Genomic DNA, 21,408 nt, shown 5'->3' with positions numbered 1-21,408 from the left:
TAAAAGGCATAAGGTCCACCTATGTACAGTTAACAGTGTGGGCGATGGTACCAATTGGCTCCATACTGCAGATTTGGTTCCGTAAACATCGTCCAATTATATTAGTACCGTAAACAAACAAATCTGACCTAGTGGTCGCCTCGACCAAAGGCCGCAGTCGCAGATATATATCGAAATAGATGCCGCAGACACAGCCAATTATAAGAAAAACCAGTCAGTGTAAAAACGTGCCTTTATTGCTGATTACAACTGCCTTTTACATGTCTGTCATGTCTAATAACTCGACGTGTATGTTATTTTTCGTTCAGGAGTTCCTTTGTCCATCTTACAATTACTAAATGCATCATTACATCGGCTCTATGTAAGCGTGAGAACAATGAAAAACCATATGCATAGAATGAAGAAAACGAATACGAGGTGGAGGAAGGAAAGGAGGAAACAATGTGAAGACATTGGACAGCAGCGGTGCGACATTAAATTAGACTAAAAAAAGGCACAGAATAAAAAAACAACAGAATAGCTTTAAAATTAGATACCTCCGACGTTTCGAGGACGGCATTGCCCCCCTAGACGGAGAAAGGCTAAGTTCGAGTCTTCGAAAGTAATAAAAAGATTAGCCTAAGGGCGATTAAGTCTCGTTAAAGTAAATAATATCGATAAGAAAATCGTAAAAGTATTAATCAGTGTTCCAAACAAAAGAGCATGGCCTTTGGTGCGAGATACCGTTTGAATAATCTGATTAAAAATATGTCTGTGGCTATAATAGCGTAGGTGTTACTTCACACGTCTATTACGTGATATGTTCATCAAACATATGATGATGATGACTTCACTGTGGTGATGCAGTGACGTTATGGTAAACTTTACACACAAGTATAAAGTCTTAAAGTCACATGTGTTGCAAAATGTATGGATATTTGTAACGTTTTAGCTTTGCGCTTACAGGTATTAATAATTTACGTAGGATTTATTTACAATACTTTTTATCACACTTGTTCGTAAAGGCAGTTATTTTAACATGAGGTATAAGTATAGGAGTTTTAACTTTTTTTTATAGTTTAGTGATAAGGTGCTAAGAAAATACTGCAGCGATTTTGATAGCCCATGCAGTGCAAGTGTTATTTTAAACGTCTAACTTCTATGAAATTATGACACTATGTTATTATGAAATTATGACTTGCACTTCGTGGGCTATCAAAATCGCTGCAGACTTTCCATGGTCTAACTCTAATGATAATCTACCAATCAAGGGGGATGATGCGAATATTCTACGAATACAGTTTTGGTTGTAGAAAGTATAAGATGTTTATCGATAATTAAATGCATACTTGTTTGTTCAATTGGTGAGAGTCGCTATTATAAGATCTTCTCCTTGAATTCTTATAACCACAAAATAACACCGTACCTAGCGTAATATTAATACCAACGAGGGTATATTAAAAATATACACTAATGTATTGGAAAAAAATTGGTTAGGAAGTTTATCACAGAGTTCCTGGGTCAAACAGATCACTGTGTTACGTTCTTTCCTGTAGACATACACAAGAGTTAAGGGCTATAAAGGTTAATTTTCTTATTTAACCCTGACCCACGTAAAAAGGTGATCTGTTTGACCCTCCTATGGCCACCTCCTGTCTCCATCATCGGATCAGAAATATAAAAAAAATACAAAGAAAAAAGGAAACTGCGAATCTTTGGATTTTTCTGCAAACGAAAAAATATTCTACTTTTGTCTCTAAAAATAAAGTTTTTTTCTAGGTTACCGTCCTTCATTGTAGCTGTAACCTGCATGATGCGAATTTCCGTAAAAACAGCACTCACCTTACGCAACCAATTCCTGCAGACGTAACCATCTCTATTTACATGTCATTGCTATCTAATTATCATCCTCAGGCCATGAGCTGGCTGCATGCTCCTGACGAGGGGTACTAAGTATAGTTAATGTATCACACATTCACACAATGTCGACACCACATAGGTAAGGACAACCTGCTACCTTCCTTCTTTACGGGTCATACACATTTTATTGTATGCTTTTTCCTTAATCTTTCTTGTAGATGTCGCAAAAGTGAGAAAATCTTCAGGCCACGAGCTGGCTGCATGATCCTGACGAGGGGTACTAAGTAGACTTAATGTATCACACATTCACACAATGTCGACACCACATAGGTAAGGACAACCTGCTTCCTTCTTTCTTCACGGGTCATACACATTTTTTTGTATGTTTTTTCCTTAATCTTTCTTGTAGATGTCGCAAAGGTGAGAAAATCTTCAGGCCACGAGCTGGCTGCATGATCCTGACGAGGGGTACTAAGTAGACTTAATGTATCACACATTCACACAATGTCGACACCACATAGGTAAGGACAACCTGCTTCCTTCTTTCTTCACGGGTCATACACATTTTTTTGTATGTTTTTTCCTTAATCTTTCTTGTAGATGTCGCAAAGGTGAGAAAATCTTCAGGCCACGAGCTGGCTGCATGATCCTGACGAGGGGTACTAAGTAGACTTAATGTATCACACATTCACACAATGTCGACACCACATAGGTAAGGACAACCTGCTTCCTTCCTTCTTTACGGGTCATACACATTTTATTGTATGTTTTTTCTTTAATCTTTCTTGTAGATATCGCAAAGGTGAGAAAATCTTCAGGCCATGAGCTGGCTGCATGCTCCTGACTAGGGGGACTAAGTAGACTTAATATATCACATATTCACACAATGTTGACTTCACATAGGTAAGGGCAACTTGATTCCTTCCTTCTTTAAGGGTCATACAGGTCTATCATGCTTAAAGGATGACTCACGCTAGACCGGGCCGGACCTGGGCCGAGGCGTTCGACATTTTCTATGACGGATGATCGGTGATCATTTGGTGCTTTCCATAGAAAAGGAAGCGCCGGAAGCTCCGGTCCGGTCTAACGTGAGTCTTCCTTAACTCGTTTGCATCTTACTTGGTGAAAATTTTTGAATTGCACTCTTACAGGCGGGATACATTTTTTCAGTAACTACTTGAGACTCAAATAAGAAAAACATGATGTCAACTTTAGATGTTTTGGCCACAGATTAAATCGCAAACCTCGTAACTCCATTTCAAGGAAATTAGTAATTGCTACCTTGGGTAACAATATTTATAGTCGCAAACCTCGTAACAGGGCCGATATGTACGAATGTATAAAGGTCCTATTAAATAATAAATTAAAAAAAAAAAACCTCGTAACTCCCCCGGAGGAGTTTCTAATAGGTTTGCGACATAGGCCGACGAGATGTGACCTTTTCTGAAATATGTGTTTGACTCTTACACAATTTTCATATACTACTAACAGTCCTACTTATTTTGAAATACATTTCTCTTCGTATATAATGCATCATCAGAGTCAGTGTAGAGACCTAATATAGAATTTGAAATTAACTTTACTAAACATTTAAAAGTATTTTTTTAAGTTATTTCTTTACTGAGAAAAAAACAATGGAACGAGGAAGTTTGACTATTGACTGAATAAGTTTATTTCCATAAAATTCGTTCTGGAAAATGGATTTATCATTTTAGAAATATACCTGGCCGAGTTAAGCTGCCAATAGGTTTAGAACATTTGGATTCCATATTGTATGTAATTTTTGAATCTATCATATTTATAAGACATGACTTGTCACGAAATTAAAACATAGGCACATCTTGATTAAATACATACATAGCTATTACTTTATATTAACTATAAAACATTAAAAACCCATCGGAGCTGTAATAAAATTGAGCAACAAGTTAATTTCCATATTCTCCATATAATACGTATATTTATTTGTTAAGGGTGTATATGTAAATAGGTTTTGATACGTTTACACTATTATCTATGTCTAGTCTTAAGTTCTTTTTTAATTCCATATTTAAATTCTAATGTTATTTTGACTGTTTATATTTTTGTACGTCAGTTCGCAAAATAAACCCATCACAACTAGTCGACTGCCTGGTTTATTGATTATCTTCCACTTTTAGCTATCGAAATTCCCTCTACTTTACTTGTCTGTCTTCTTTATTTTGGTCCTTCTTCCTCACTTATGATCTTGCGATCTAAAACCAAGCAGTCGGCTAAAAGCGCTAAAATGACGCGCTCGGAAACGGGTACCCCTGCCACGGGTAGGCTCGGCCAGTCCAAAAAGTTGGATCACGGTGCGGCCGACGCCACCGTACCACCCGCGGCTTCCGACCCGCAAATCCCCGGGACGTCTCGCGAGTGCCTCACAACCGGCACCAGCGCCGAACAAGTTAATGTTCCCCTCAGTTGCAGGTCTCGCGCTTCGGGCTCTACGCGATCATCGGCCACGATTAGGGCACGACGATTGACCGCGGAGGCCCACTTGGCCCGCAAGAGCATAGAAAGGGAACAAGAGCTCTTTCAACGCGAACGGAAACTCCTTGAGCAGGTTAAACAGGTAGAACAGCTTGAACTTGAAGCGAAAATAGCCGCCTTAGAAGCCGAGGAGCGTTCCAATCACACGGTTAGTAATGCATATTCTCGTACAGCATCTTGGGTTCGTGACGTAAATCAGGAAAGGCAACCCGTAGACACACGGGCCGAAGTGGGTGTAACTATTCCGCCACATATAGCGGTAGTTACCACCATGACCGCCGATCCCCCTATAAATTTACGGCCAGAACCTACTGTAGAGTGTAATGTAGTAAATAACCGTATTAATTCACCTTTATTGCGTGAAGACGTCAAACGTCAAAACGGCCACGATAATACACTGATTGATTTTAACAATGATCATGTAAATGAAGAGTGCCGCCGTCAAGATCAAACCGAGCCAATAACCGGCTCTGCCACGCTTTTACAAGCTATTGCCGATACGGCTGCCGCAGCTAAAGCGCTCGCCGCACGAGACGTGCCAAGAAAAGCTAAAATTGAGCTTCCAACTTTCTATGGCAACTCGTCACAATGGCTTCAATTTAAGTACTTATTTGATAGTACTAAAACTTCTTATTCCCCCGCAGAAAATACGGCGCGTCTATATAACGCACTCCGCGGGCCCGCCCGGGAGGCCGTCGCCTCTTTACTCAACACCGCGGCAGCTTCCGAAGATATCATGGCAGCACTCGAACGTACATTTGCTTGTCCCGAAATGATTGTCTTCGGCGAAGTCCAGATTTTGAAAACGCTGCCTCGGCTCGGGCCTGACCTAAAGGAGATAGGTATTTTCGCTAATAAGGTACGCAATTCTTTATCTACTATAAAATTACTCGGCCTACGAGAATATTTACAATCGCCGGAGCTGTTTCATAATATTCTAGGAAAATTTAACCCTTTAATGAAAATGAGATGGTCTGATTATGCGTCAGATTTGTCAGAAACGTCAAACCATCTTAAGTCAAAGTTAGAACTTTTATCTGACTTTCTAACACGCGAACACGAACGCTATATTAAATTCGCTTTATCGCCAGAAGTAGGGCTTTCTATGTCTATACCGCAACAATCACGAGTACATTTTCCAATGAATAAACCATTTAAACGTGAAAATATACATTCCGTCACTCATGACAAAAATAAAACGATTGGTAAGATAGAGTGTGTTTATTGTAAAAAATCCCACAATATAAAAAAATGTACTGAATTTACGTCGTTATCTGTTGACGATAGGTGGCGTTGGTTGCGTGAACACAAAGTTTGTTATAAATGTCTAAAAGACAACTCACACCTATGGAAATTGTGCAAAAGCAACCCTTGCGGGGTCGATGGTTGTACTTTTCGACACAACCCTCTTTTGCACGGCAGGCAGGATACATTTAGATCACCGTCTACACCCGATACACGGATTAATAACAACATTTGCGTTGCTGCGGCTGAAAGTGATACCCAGCATACGTCGAGTTCCTCGCCAGCAGAAAATAAGGTGTCAGACAATAATGTGACTGTGTCTAATATAGGTATATCGTGTAACCAACATAAAACGTCTAATGGAATATGTTCAAATATTACAATGTTGAAGGTTTTACCAGTGACACTGTCAGGGCCAAATGGCAGCTATGAAACCTTCGCGTTTCTCGATGATGGCAGTACTGCGACTATGATCGATTGTAAAGTGGCTGCTCGCATAGGTTTAATAGGGCCTGAAGAGATCATAACTGTCAATGGTATCATGGGTTTACAAACAACTACAAAGGTAAGGTACGTTGACTTTTACATAAGAGGTAAATATGAATCTGACATCCATTTGGTAAATCGTGCTAAGGCTGTACAATCGTTAGGCTTGAACGAACAAACTCTATCTAGAGAGACCATTGAATCTTATGCTCACTTAAAAGACCTAGCCGAATACTTGACATATGCTGACGCTACACCAACCGTACTTATTGGTGCTGAGCATTGGCATCTGTCAATATGTCGCGAGGTTTGTGAAGGCAGACGTAACGAGCCCGCCGCTTGTCGCACTTTGCTTGGGTGGACTTTGTATGGACCAACGAGTAGCAAAACCAAGCCAGTCGAGTTCGTCAACCATTGTCAGTTATACCGCACTGAACCTTCTGAAAATGAACGCCTGGAGTCACTGATAAAGGAGCAATACAAACTCGACTCGCTCGGTATCTCTAAGCGCGAGACTCTATTTAGCAAGCTAGACTCCCGTGCCGTCGAGATTCTTGATGCTACCACCACACGCTTACCGACCGGTAGATATGAAGTAGGTCTTCCGTGGCGTGACAACATACAGTGTGTTCCCGATAGCTACCCACAAGCTTTATCAAGATTTCTAAGCCTCGAAAGGCGAATGATTCGTGAGCCCGCCTTCGCTGACGCGTATAAAAAGTTTATTGATAACATGATTGCTAAAAATTACGCTGAAGAGTGCAATCCCGGCACTTATTATAATCATCTTATCACTAAAAGCGTCAACACAAGCATTGATCTCAAACGCGATACCAATTTAAGCGATTATCCAAATAAAATTCACACCGTATCTGATAACTTACAACCTAGTACAGTCAGTCCGAATAAAGCAGAAACAAATTTTGACATTGAGCTGTCAAGTGTGTACAACAATAAAAATAAATTAAAAACCGATTCTGAACCTAACCAAAGTGACATTAACGCAAGAATAAGGTGGTATTTGCCTCATTTTGGCGTGTACCATCCACAAAAACGTAAACTTCGTGTTGTCCACGACGCAGCCGCGACTAATCAGGGTGTTTCATTAAATTCGTTGCTGCTTCAAGGACCTGATCTTTTAGAAAATTTATTAGGTATTTTATTTCGGTTCAGAGAGGGCGCTGTTGCCATAACAGCTGATATTAAGGAAATGTTTCCTCAAATAAAAATCCGTGAACAAGATCGTGACGCACTACGTTTTTTATGGCGCGACGTTCAGTCAAGGGAAACAACGCCTCTAAAAGAATATCGGATGACAGCTGTCATTTTTGGAGCATCGTCCAGTCCTTTTACTGCGTTGTACATTAAACATAAAAACGCTATGTCTCACCAAGATTCCTATCCAGCGGCAGCCAACGCAAGTATCCATAGCTCCTACATGGACGATTTCCTGGATAGCCTGGACGATGTGGACGAAGCTGCACAGATGGCATCCGATGTTGTGACTATTCATCGTAACGCATGTTTCGAAATGTGTGGCTGGATTTCTAACGATCAAGGAGCATTGCGTCTTGTACCGACTGAACTGCGCGCCGCCCAGCCTAGTGAGATGTCACTTGGTAGTGAGTCAAGTAGCGTCAGAGCCTTAGGTGTTTCATGGGATCCTATATCAGACACTATCGGATTTAGGACCGGTTTAGAAGGTCTCATACTACAGGGCAGTTTTAATAAACGCAAAGTGTTGTCCCACCTCATGAAAGTATACGACCCACTAGGTTTGTTGGGCCCAATAGTGGTCAAAGGGCGTATACTACTTCAGGAGGCGTGGAGATCCAATATTGACTGGGACACACCATTTCCACCATCACAGATTTTAAAGTGGAACGAGTGGTTTAAGGAACTGTCTGACGTATCTACAATTAGGATTCCACGATGGTACGCCAAGCTGAATGGAGAACCTCTACACAGGGAGTTACACATTTTCGCGGACGCAAGCGAGCTTGCCTTTGCCACCGTCGCTTATTGGCGCTTATTGTATGCAGATGGTACAGTCAAGCTCGCACTCATCACCAGTAAGACGAGAGTCTCACCTTTGAAGCCCACTTCAATTCCTCGCCTAGAATTGCAGGGCGCTTTGATAGCTTCTCGCCTTGCTGTCACTATTAAGGAATTTCATAAGAAAAAACCTTTACGAACTTTCCTGTGGACAGATTCAAGAACTGTCCTCGGTTGGCTCAGAAGTGACGCACGAACGTACAAACCCTTTGTGGCCCATCGTGTAGGAGAAATTACAGAAAATACGCGCGTGCAAGATTGGAAATGGGTCCCAACTGATTTGAACGTTGCGGACGATGCTACTAGGATTAAGCCGCTTCATCTTAATCCAAACCACCGATGGTTTACAGGTCCCTCGTTCCTCCTCGATCCTCCGGAGAATTGGCCTGTTGAACCAGCTGGTCAGCCTATAGTCCAGGAAGAGCGGAAGCAGACTTCTGGACTTGTGGTTGGTCATCTGACAATTACCGCGGATTTCAGTCGTTTTAGTGACTGGCTACGATTACTTCGTGCTACTGCTCGCGTTTTGCAAGCTGCGTCTAAATTTCGCTCGGCTTTAGATCGCGTAGGTCGCGTTGCTCCTAGCACCGATGTTAGGCTTCGTCAACGTACGAATACACCTACGTCCACCACTCTAATCCCCCTGACAGCGGAACTTATGGAAGCCGCAGAAAGGCACGTCCTGAAGAAAGTACAGTCTGAATCATTTAGTGACGAAATCCCAATAATAGAACGTGGAGAATTGATACCAAAGAGTAGTCGCCTAGCGAAGCTTTCTCCCAGAATGGGGCCAGACAACTTGTTGCACCTAGCTGGCAGAATCGTTGCTGTACAAGACGTCGGTTCCGAGATCAAGTTTCCAATCATTCTCGATGGACGACACCCAGTAGTGCGCTTATTGGTCAATTTCTACCATCGCAAGGCTGGACATGCAAACAATGAAATGGTGGTCAATGAGGTTCAACAAAAATATTGGCTTCTTCATCTGCGCAGTACTGTTCGAAGCGTCACCAGCAAATGTTTGTTCTGTCGCATCAAAAGAGCAAAGCCAATGAATCCGATGACCGGTAACCTTCCTCCTCAGCGGCTTGCCCACCACCGCCGCCCATTCACGTACACTGGCTTGGATTATTTCGGCCCGTTAAATACCAAGATCGGTCGAAGACAAGAGAAACGTTATGTGGCCCTGTACACCTGCATGACATCCAGAGCCGTTCACCTGGAGCTTGTACATTCCCTTTCTGCTGACTCCGCAATAATGAGCCTGCGACGGTTTATTGCTAGAAGAGGAACTCCCAATACAGTATATTCTGACAACGGTACATGTTTTGTTGGTGCAGACCGAATGTTACGAGAATTTTATCAGCACGAGGTCTACGATTTTGCTGCCAACCATGCAACCTCGCCAGATAGCGGAGAACAGAGAGCACGACTTGACTGTTGGCGACTTAGTCATCATTGTAGACCAGAACCTACCCCGAGGAACCTGGCCACGCGGCCGCGTCGTTGCTACATTCCCTGGCAGAGACGGAGTGGTCAGGGTGGTGGACGTAGCCACATCAGGTGGAATCCTTCGTCGACCTTCTAAAAAATTGGTCAGATTAGAGGCATAAAGTCTCAGTTTATATCTAGTCTGGCTAGTTTTGTGTGCTTTCGCACACAAGGGGGTGGGATGTTAAGGGTGTATATGTAAATAGGTTTTGATACGTTTACACTATTATCTATGTCTAGTCTTAAGTTCTTTTTTAATTCCATATTTAAATTCTAATGTTATTTTGACTGTTTATATTTTTGTACGTCAGTTCGCAAAATAAACCCATCACAACTAGTCGACTGCCTGGTTTATTGATTATCTTCCACTTTTAGCTATCGAAATTCCCTCTACTTTACTTGTCTGTCTTCTTTATTATTAACAAAGCAAGTGTTTGTCATTGAACGCCCACTATCTGCGACGTAATGTAATATATTGTATAAATAATTCACCCGTTATCAACGCGTCACCAATGAACTTCAAAACAATAAAGAAACTGTAGTAGTTGCTATGCATAATAATATAAATATTGATTTTGTATAAGTAATTACGCATTTTGTATAAGTAATTTTAAATTACTAGGTACTGACTTTTATATAATGGTAACATTCCATTTCTAACTGCACCTGCACTACCGGTACTGAACGCGTCGCTGTCATTGTCAATTTCCATATTAAAATGAATAGTAGTGCAGCTGTTGTTGGAAATGGATTGTCACCTTAAGGGTCATAATTATGGAAAATGAAAAACAAAACACCTTCCTTCTGAATTTTAAGTAGGTTAGTAGGTTTTTGTAAGACGCAGGGCTTGTTAACGTTACCAATTCACATTATAAAGTAACGTTACTTAACGTTAAAATCATAAATATACCTTATTACCGGTAGTAAATGGTAACGATACTTGGTAACTTAACATTACTATAACGTTAGCTAGTTAACGTTAATTTTACCGGTAAATCTACTTTTTATTGCAGGGCTTCTTAACGTTACCCAATTCCCATTATAAACTAACGTTACCCAACTAACGTTAACACTATGGTTCATTAAGCTGATATTTGCTTGTAATTTCATATACAATTTTAAGGCCAGTAGACCTTATTGAGCATAAATAGGGTAGGGCTTCTGTCAAATTTAAATCAGTCAAAATACATTAAAGATAATTATGTACGTTAGTAAAACTCAATTTTAATTCTAGTAGTTAGAGTTCATAGTCTTTTGTCATTATTTTTCATGTTTATCAAATGAAAGAGGTGTATTCTACTTGTTTAAGATCTTTGTCTAATATGCATTGCGTCTCCCTCTCTCACTATGCAAAATGTGAGACGCGAATACACATTGGACCGAGATTGGACAGATTGAATACCACCCGGCTGTGTCGTAATATATGTATTTGCCAAAATAAGGAGGTTGAAAAACGTCATAATTTTGTTTGTTAAATATGATGGTATAGCTAATTCGTTACTTGGTCGGTTTATATTAGGTACAGGCGTCTTTGATATAAAATACGTCAAGATTATATAGGTTGGATAATGTCTTGATTTATTTTGTGAAATATGGAGGTGTTACTGAAATGTAATTTAGTCGGATTATATTAAATGAGACACCTGTTTATTGATGTCATTGCTTGTTTGTAAAAATGATTCCATCAAAAACATTGTAAAAAGATGCAAGTCTCACAATGCAATTCTTCTACTACAAAAAAGTTTTAGTAGTTAAACCGTATCAATAAGATATCTTTAATTTTTTCACCACACCAGCTCGGAAAGTCTTAATTTGCACTTCGAAAACTGATAGCAAAGTTGCATTTTATTCACATGTTATTTAGACTTACTAAGACTTCGATGTCCGTCCGTCCGTCCGTCTGTCACCAGGCTGTATCTCACGAACCGTGATAGCTAGACAGTTGAAATTTTCACAGATGATGTATTTCTGTTGCCGCTATAACAACAAATACTAAAAACAGAATAAAATAAAGATTTAAATGGGGCTCCCATACAACAAACGTGATTTTTGACCAAAGCTAAGCAACGTCGGGAGTGGTCAGTACTTGGATGGGTGACCGTTTTTTTTTGCATTATAGTACGGAACCCTTCGTGCGCGAGTCCGACTTGCACTTGCCCGGTTTTTTTATTTCGTACGAAGTTCATGGAAATGCACGTGTAGATTAAGATAATAATGGTTTGCGGGCGGCACATGCAATAAAATAGCCGTGGCAATTTTGACACCGGTATTTTACCCGGCATACCTTTTGTTTGAAAAAAGAAGTAGTCGTGCTGTTTTACAAACAAGAATTGGATTTTTTTAGTTATTTTGGAGGGGGCAGCTTTTGAACTCACAAGTACCCCTACCCCCTACCCCTACTTAGAACCAACAGATTCTTTCAGACGTTGATTGTCATGTGCTTGTGGCACCCACTACATCTGTTTTGAAAAAAAATTAGCTAGTGACAATAATTCTGGGTTCAAATCACGACGCTGCATAATTTTTTTATTAATTTATTTACTATATTTATTTTAGCGCAAAACTAAACAAATTTTTGTTTCCCTTTAGGAAACCCCAAAGTAATATCTAAAAAACACAAAAAAAGAAGAAATAAAGAAAAAGAAAACAAGCAAGAAAAATATTTATAGGTATGTATCTCCTAAACCGTGCGTCGTAACGCAAAAATAATAAAATGTTCGTTCCCCTGTAAGAAACCCCTACTTGGTAATAAAAAAAATAACGACAAAACTTTATAATGCTGTATCTCCTAAACCGTACGAAGTAGCCCAAAAATATTCAAATTTTCGTCACCCTTTAGAAAACCCCTAAATAATATTTAAAAATCACAAAAATAGGAAAAAAAGCAAAAAGATATGAATAGCGATGTATCTCCTAAACCGTGTGTCGTAGCGCAAAGATAATAAGATATTCGTTTCTCTGTATGAAACCCCTAATCGTAAATAAAAAAATTAACAAAAAAACTTTATAATGCTCATTTTCGTTCCCCTTTAAGACACTCGTAAGTAATATTTAAAAATCACAAAAATAGGAAATAAAAAGCAAAAAAAATATTTATAGGTCTGTATCTCTTAAACCGTACGTCGTAGCGCAAAAATAATCAAATTTTCGTTCCCTTTTCGGAAACTCCTAAGTAATATTTTAAAATCACAAAAATAGGAATAAAAAACAAAAGCAAAAAAATATTTATAGGTCTGTATGTCCTAAACCGTGAGTCGTAGCGCAAAAATAATAAAATGTTCGTTCCCCTGTAAGAAACCTAACATAATTAATATTAAAAAAAAAAACAAAAAAGAAAAATAAAAACAAAAACATACTTTATAATGCTGTGTATCTCCTAAAATATCCTAAACCGTACGTCGTAGCGCAAAAACAACGGAAAACCCCTTTAGGAAACCCCTTAATAACATTTAAAAAACACAAGAAAAGAAAAAAACGAATAAAAAGAAGAAAAAAAATTAAAGAAAAATCTTTAAATAGGGCTGGATCTCCTAAACCGTGCGTCGTCACGCGAAAATAATAAAATTTTCGTTCCTCTTTAGAACCACACGCACTGAACATGAACAACCTATCACATTAGGACATATTATAGTAATATTTTAAGGACATCATTATTATTTCATTGCATGTTGTAGCGATGCTACATAATTTCCTATACCAAACATGTACTTTCTCATACAATGTGACCTGTACAACATTAGTGTCGCATTTTGGACAGAATAACATACACCAGAGTATGACACTTATGTAAAGCTGTAATGTACCTTCTCAGCTGTAGGTTGATTAACATATCTTGCCTCCTGGCTAACTGGCTTCGAGGAGACAAGTCCAAAGAGCATGCCACTCGAACGGAACTTGTCACCCAGATTGTGCAGAGATTGCTGGACCAAACCTGGCTTCATGCATATCAAAACGATCCTCGTGGTCTACTCTAACTGCCCAAGTAGGTCACATCCTAATTTAATTCGTATTTTAGAATCATTTTCGGAATTTTTATGAAACATAAATTGCAATTTTGGAGGTGTTAATGAGTTGAGATTTTTGACAGGTGAACTGTCAGAAAATAAGTTACGCGTTTAGTTACCGCATCGGAAGGAAGATATTCTGAATGAAACAATGTAGAAAACAGTAATAAAAAATATAATTATTAGTAATTATTATTAACCACTTAAAATATTATAAGTATTAATGAGCATTCATATTTTTCGAGAATCATTTGATTTGGAAAGGATTTAAGTTGGTTTGACGTTTAATGTGTCGATGTGAATCGAAACGCAACGTGCGGTAGGGGATTATTTCGAACTGTCACTGGACTTGAACTTGGAATGGGAATACGCTAGGATGTAGATGGTTTCTAATTAAAGATTAAGAGGAATTGCCTCGTCTCCTTCCGCCGCCTGGTCCGGCTGGTGGGAGACCGATTTGTAAAGTGCGTATATCGCTGTGCGTGAATTGTGCGCGTGATTTACTTAGTGCGTCCCGTGTCGCCGATGGACATGAGCACGGTTGGTGATCGTGTTCCCTGGCGCGCTGTTGCGCGTCCCCGATTTTGCTGAGCGTCATGCTGGCGCTGCCTCTACGCCGTAGGACGCGGCCTAGACTTGCAGGCCGTGTGTCGGATGGCTATGCTGCCGTCCAACGACTCCGAGGTGTCTTCGTGCGGGTCCTTCCCGTGAAAGTCCGAGCGCCGCGGGTTGTTCTCGCCTTAGCTTGTCCCAGCTGGGGCTCGATGAACGCCCGCCGCTGATCTACGTTGATCTGTCTGCTACGCTAAGTTCCAGGATGAAAGCTACACCCGGTATCCGTGAGTGCACTAGACTTTCGTTTTAGGTTTTGGCCAAAACTCCGCGTTTCGCCCGTCTCGCGATCGTAGATTAAGGTTTACTATGGTGTCACCCCATAACCGCCAACGGTTTATAAAAACAGATTGTATTTTGAGTAGCGCCCGCCCTAAAGCGGAGTGCCTTGTAAGTAGTTACCGGAGTATATTAAATTGCATGTCAGATATTTGGTTTTATCTTTTCAATATCCTACCAAGTTCCCATTAACCAGGTTAGAATAACAAGAGGACCCTTGTACTCCAATAGTCCAATGTTTTACTGCGGATCTTATCCGAGGCATTATTTCTCCCATTAATTATTTAAACATATAAAACCTTATTATTTTTTATTCACTACAACACACTTTAGAATCTAATTATTTTTTATACACTACAATGTTTCAGAAAAGCACTATACATGCCTAGCCGCGAAAAGATCTTACCGGCTTCGTATCACTCTCTAAAACCTATAAAACGACACCCATGATGACTTTTATGTCAAAGCACACGGCAGGCATCTTGGACTCCAAAATGGTCATTTTCGAAATCTGCACACCTGATTCAAATAAGGTGCATTTATATCTAGTAAGCCAACATCAACAACATCTATACATATTTACAGTCGAAATGTACTTTTGATAGTAGTAGTACGAAATGTAATCTGAAAGAAATCAATTAATACATTCCTGTAGTGAGGAATCGACATTGATTCCAATTAGTAGTAATTGTAATATTAGAAAAGATGATTCCTGATTCAAGTGATCAGATTACAAAGTAATTTCGAGTAATCGTAGAATCAGGAATCAATTACGAAATGCCCATCTCTGCTTGAGCTTGAGAGTGAATGAATATTCGCTCGATTGTCAACGATGATGACATCTATCAGTTAATCAAACGGGTAATAAGCAGCTGTTAACGTTACCAACTAACGTTAAAAATGGTGTATCGATACCTTTGACTTAACGTTAGCTCAAATTGACAGCTGCTAACGTTACCATTTTATTACCGGTAAAGAGTAGTATAACTAACGGTACCTGGTCTAACGTTAGTTACAACTTAACGTTAAATCTGTCACCTCGTGGTAACGATACCAACTTTTTAACGGTATTTAAAGCCCTGGTAAGACGATAGTGACAAACAAGTATGGCCCAAATTCTATCGAGGAAACACGAATATATTGGAATTCGAACTGTTAACCTCTGAAGATATCACATTAAGGTGTTCCTTTCTGTAGTAAATATTTTTTTCATATTATCTTTTGCCAATAATATTTACCATGTTTAAATACGAAATATCACATTATAGGTATGTTATATTATGCTACTTTTTGATTGTCCAGCGTATTGGCTGTACCTAAATAATAAACTATTAAACAAACAAACAACAAACTAATATTATTTGAAGATTCAATATGTTAATAAAGTATTATAGGTCTTCAACATAAAAAGAAGTGCATCAAAATGATGCTAACAAGAGCCTATTTTTGTTTAATTTAAAACATCTGTCGGACTAATTACTACTAATCAGTACTAGTATTTGGTTTTTTCATGATTGTATTAATTTAAACAGGTCCTTGTAAATCAGATAACCTAACGAGGCTTTCAGTTACGGAAAACAAACTCATTTACTTAATTATAATTACATAGGTACCTAATTAAATATACAGAGGTACAATACAAATACTAAATGAATAACTAGCTTAAATCTAAAATAGGCCCTTGAGGCATTGTACCAAGGATGCTGGCGGCATTTCCTCGCTGTATCGCAATGTTGATACGTTGTCGAGGAAGCCAGCGCTAATTAACTAGCAACCCAATATTTAGTGTGCGCGTAAACTGGATTTACCTGAAATAAGTATGTGATAACTCTTATCATACTGCTGACGAAGGACAATTCGCTTTTGGTTATTGCGTCAATAAATTATTTATGTTAATGTATGTACAAGTGTAACCGGTACGGGTTTGTATTTAATATGATAAGAATTCATATTCTTATCATTGAATACATTTAGATACTATATATTTTAACTTCACAACGTACCGATTACTTACCAACAGGAAATTGAACCAATTCTGAAACACGTATGAAAACGTGTCTTGATAGGGAATGAATTTGTCTTAAAGATTAGCAACGGAAGAAAAACTATGCAGAAAATTTTCTCCCATATGTGGAGATTCAGTTTGTAATAATGATATTTTGTTTTTAAAATTTGAGAACATTTGTGCCAATTTCAACCCAAAGGGTACTTATTGTCGATTGTCAATAAGGTACTATTTCCATATAGCTTCAATTTGAAATAAACCTTACGGACAACCGACAAAATCAATAATTTTTGTGACATACAATAAGACAGCTATGTTCGACCTTCAGGAATAGAAAAGACAGCTTACAATATTATGTGTTTTTATGAAAGACTGGCAAAAAATGCAGGATATCTAATTATGCATGGTCATTTATTAGTGTTATAGTACCTATTTATCTTTTGATATGCCTACTCACTTATACATAGACAGTTTAAATGGACACAGAGCGTATTTTGTAAATATTATCTAAGAGCGTAACTAAAACCCGTCAAGCTCAAGACAGCTGAAGGAAAGGAACCAATTGCTCGTCATTTCTCAGACACTTGTTTACCAAATCCCGACCCGATGACTTTGAATAATGATCTGTCTATTACAATTTTCACGGTTCTGTCCTATCATCATCATTAATCAAGCTGTCAGTTAACTGGTTACTTGATACTTTTCGCTTACCTACTGAAAGATTTTATGCTTTTCAATATGATTCTGCGTAAAAAAAGGTTGCCAGAAGCGTGAGACGTACCTAGTTTTTCATAAGTTTTGTTTTAGAATTCGTCGTATTTTTTTCGGTTTTGATGTCGCTTGCGATTATTTTTTATTTTTCTCAGAATTCCAAAAACACGATTTTGCTTTGACGCCATTTTCATATGAAATAAAAAAAGAAGCGTTCGCAAGCTACAATCTGGTGGAATGGCCCATTTTTCATTTGGCTCTTTTTCGGACATTATAAGTTTATATTATACTTGTAATACTTTATCTAAGTGTTACAACGACTTTCTTAAATATAGCTGAAGCTGATCTAAATTATTCTAATCGAGTAATATGGAAACTCCAGAAAAAAGCAGTTTTCGTATAAGTAAAGCTTACACTTGGGAAATTAAAATTTGTACTTATGTATTGTACTTATGTTTCTATCCAATATAATATCCAAAGTTGTATTGCAAACAATACTTTGAGTACATTATTGATTGTATGTACATTAAGTGATAGATACTTTGAATAATAAAGTGATCTGTTTGATGAATGACGTAGGTAAGTACATGTATTGTATTTAACAGTGCATTAAGCCGTGGCTTGGCTATCATAATAACATTAATAATGTTTAAAGAGAGGCTATCGGTATGTTTTACTACTGTAAGTTATAGCCCAACATAAATTAACTCTGGTTCACACACAGGTTTTCCTGTTCATTTTACTTGATAGCTTTGAAACTACGATTTCATTGAATTCCAAGTCGTATAAATTACAGTGACCTCATTTGAGTTGAACTTGTTTCATTGCAGCAACCCAAGCTGATAAGTTCACCTGGTACCTACCATTAGCTCCATTAGTTATTTGATGTATTAGGATGTATTTTGAAATATGTAAATAATCCCGTCGAGTAAGTACTATGTGATTGATATACCTTTATAATCTTGGAGGAGCATTTTGACGGCAGCGTAGTTGAGTTAAAGAAATATCTATAAGTAATATGAAAATAAATAACCCTTAAAATGAAATTATCTTTAAAAAAAGTGCATGTACGCTAGTACTTTTTAACTCAAACACGCTGCAACTAAAATCGAATATCCACTTACTGAGTTTGATAACACAGCAATAAAAACCCCACAGGAATGGCAATCAAATTAAAATGCAGAAATATCGTAAAAACTTTTATTAAACTTATCTTAGTGACAGCTTTAACTTAAATAATACGCGTTGGCATTACTTTTGGTTGCACAATAACACTTGCAGTCTACACCTTGCACTTCACATAGTCCGATCACTGGGAGGATTCTCGGAGCAGGTTCTCTCCACTCGGGGCTGCGGCCTGCCGGCCGTCTTCAGAACTTCGATCCAGGGGTCTTCAGGAAGGCGATCAAGGTTCCTCATCTTCAGAAAGTGAAGGCAGGACCATGTGGCGCAGCAGCCTCTCGCGCCGTTGCGGGGAAACTGATTTCTGGCGCCTCAGATGTTCAGCGCGCAGGATGTAAGGTCGCTGCTCCTGCTCGAAGGTCTCCTCGACTTCCGAGTCATCCTCCACCAAGGCAGGCAGCGATACCTGCTGCATCTTCTGTCTCCTCGGGCAGTCGGCAGCGACACACTCCTCGCGTCCCCTCGCTTTAGGCAGCGTAGGGAAACCGTCGGAGTACAGCGCGGAAACGGATAGTTTGACAACCATGTTGACTGATAACGTTGATGTATTAGTAGCGATATATAGGTGTGCTCTCAGCGAATGCTTGAAGCAGAGTGCGGGGCGGGCGGACCGGCACCGCTATTTATACCCTCCACGCGGCTGTGTTTATACTTCATGCACACGGAGGCGTCTGTGTGCGCCGTCTGCGTTCGGCGTCACGGCGGCTCATGTATTATTGAATGTTACGCGACAAACTGGAGATGTGTCCGTACCGCACTGAGCTTGACCTGCTTTCTATGAGGATTGAAGCCCGATAAGTTCTACACAAGGCATTAGCGCAACCTTTGTGAGAAACTATTCCTCATATGTTTCTATAACCTACATTTTAAATAGCTCGATAACTCCCGTGAAACTTAAATAGTAGCGAAAACTCAAAAACATTTCATTTTTAGTGACAAATTTTCATTGAGTGACCCTTTTTATGTTCTAATATACTTATATATTTTTGACCAAGTGAGTGCCAAACAAACATACGGCCTACCTCATGGTAAGCGACTACCGTAGCCTCTGGATGCCTGAAACTCCAGGCAGAGGTGTCATGTGCGCTATGCGAATCTTTATTTTAAATCTGTAGGTAAGTACTCCGAATATAATATTGTAGACTATTTCATTCATGACTTCACATCGTCTGTCTTTATAAGTACATGTTGGAGGCATTTGTTATCGAATTTAATTCCGTTTTGACATTTGCCTTATATAGAGTTGCAAGTGCACCGCGCGCGCGCAGGGCAAACAAGTTTCCATTGAACGAGATCACTGCTGAACGCACACCCTAGATAAGTCATGAAACGTAAATATATCTTAGTTTGCAATTCGTCACGCGAAAAGAATCCATTATTTTGTATAAGTATTTTATCTTGTACATACGTGTAGTATCTTGACAAAATCTCTGAAATATCAACTGATTAAATGATTAGGTTATGTAAGATCTTGTCGATACCTAGTTACCTACTTTAGGATGCATTCAAAAAATTCCTGAGATTTTCGTGTTCCGTCCACATTCCTGACAAAAGGCCAAAATTCCTGACATGTCAGGAAAATTCCTGTCATCTGGTAACCCTAAGCGTGAGCCATTTTTTAAGAAAATAAGGAGCGAAGCGTTACTCCGCTATTCTCTTAAAGTCCACTTGCACCATTGCACAAACCCGGGGTTAACCAGTTAAACCTGGAGTTGCCATAGTTACCAGTGGGTTGGTGCAAGTGGGCCTAAGTGTTGCTGTTAGTAGGTTAGTGGGGAAACACTGTGAATCACCAGCGACCGATTTCGCAAAAATTATGGCAAAAGAATTATTCCTTCTTTCGAGATATCTCGTATCTGTGAATGTTGTTGTCAAGACAAAAGGCAAACATATCTGGTTTGTAAAATTGAAATCTATAGTCAACAGTCCAGTATAAGATATTGGAAAACCCCGGTTACGTAATCGGTGACACCTGTTGTTGTTAGAAATCGCTTTTTAATACTGCCTGAAATACCATCAATATTATACAAATCAAGTAGAATGAATACGGATTATTTCACATGGAAATTTCCAAGTATAATCAAGTAGGTATTCTCATATTAAATATGCTCGAATACCACGTAAAAACAAAAATTTTCTCTCTTGAACAGAACATTGAAACTTCATTTCATTTCATTTATATTGTAAAGTCATGTACATATATTTTATGATTAAGGTATTACAATTCAGTAAGTCAGTCCATGATGTCCTGTGAGGACATACAACTATATATTAAACCTTGCTAATCTAGGCTAATAGCTAGGTATCCTGACAGTCTTTCATTAAAAATGTATGTCAATGGTAAAAAAAAGGCTAATCGTTATAAAATCCTAGATAATATGCTCAAATATTTCTACTGAAGAACCTTTGGCCTCTATTTTACCTTTAACCTGAATACCTACGACCTAAATTGTTTTGGTACATCCTTGGTACAATGCCTCAGGGGCCTATTTTAGATATAAGCTAGTTATTAATTTCGTTTAGTAGTACCACTGTATATTTATATTGTATGTGAATAAATAATTTTCCAATTGTTTTCTTTTTGTACCTTTTAGACAATTAAGAAAAGCGCTGTATTTTAGGATATTCTTTATTTGTTCGGTTTTCCTGTTGTAGATATCTTTTTCCCAAACCACATATTATGATGATATATTGTCTCAAATCGCCGTGTGCCTTACCTTACACTTGACATTAAGCATATCTATCTGTAGACAGTGTAGACACATCTTCTCATGTATCAGTCTGCCAATGTGATCGAGCACACACAATCTGGTACGATTGATCGTACTGTTTACAGTTACAGGCACAATGATATTTGAGCTATGATGATACTCGGTTATCTTCGCGATTTGTTATGGGTACTCGACGTGTTAAGCGTTCCACGATGGATTGTCTTCACTCTTGATACAAGTAGGTACTTACTTGGGTGTGTTGGTATTCTTCTTC

General features: G+C 38.8%; 3 protein-coding genes across 8 annotated transcripts in view; 1 reads left to right on the top strand and 2 right to left on the bottom strand.

Annotated features, from left to right (window-relative positions):
- The window catches only part of LOC134670912 (SWI/SNF-related matrix-associated actin-dependent regulator of chromatin subfamily E member 1-like), a 382,337-nt gene that overhangs the window by 165,965 nt on the left and 194,964 nt on the right, over positions 1-21,408 (bottom strand). The window lies entirely within an intron of this gene.
- LOC134670477 (uncharacterized) lies at positions 7,466-9,727 on the top strand. The gene has a single exon (XM_063528303.1). The coding sequence runs from the start codon at positions 7,466-7,468 to the stop codon at positions 9,725-9,727; it is 2,262 nt and encodes a 753-aa protein (XP_063384373.1).
- On the bottom strand, positions 18,428-19,030 carry LOC134670579 (uncharacterized). The gene has a single exon (XM_063528380.1). The coding sequence runs from the start codon at positions 18,947-18,949 to the stop codon at positions 18,647-18,649; it is 303 nt and encodes a 100-aa protein (XP_063384450.1). The 5' UTR covers positions 18,950-19,030; the 3' UTR covers positions 18,428-18,646.

This window comes from Cydia fagiglandana, chromosome 14 (assembly GCF_963556715.1).
Source record: "Cydia fagiglandana chromosome 14, ilCydFagi1.1, whole genome shotgun sequence".
Lineage (NCBI taxonomy): Eukaryota > Metazoa > Arthropoda > Insecta > Lepidoptera > Tortricidae > Cydia > Cydia fagiglandana.
This window is presented reverse-complemented; position numbering and strand designations above follow the sequence as displayed.

Coding starts and splice junctions, on each gene's coding strand:
- LOC134670579 (XM_063528380.1), bottom strand. CDS start 18,949: ATGGTTGTCAAACTATCCGTTTCCGCGCTGTACTCCGACGGTTTCCCT.
- LOC134670477 (XM_063528303.1), top strand. CDS start 7,466: ATGTCTCACCAAGATTCCTATCCAGCGGCAGCCAACGCAAGTATCCAT.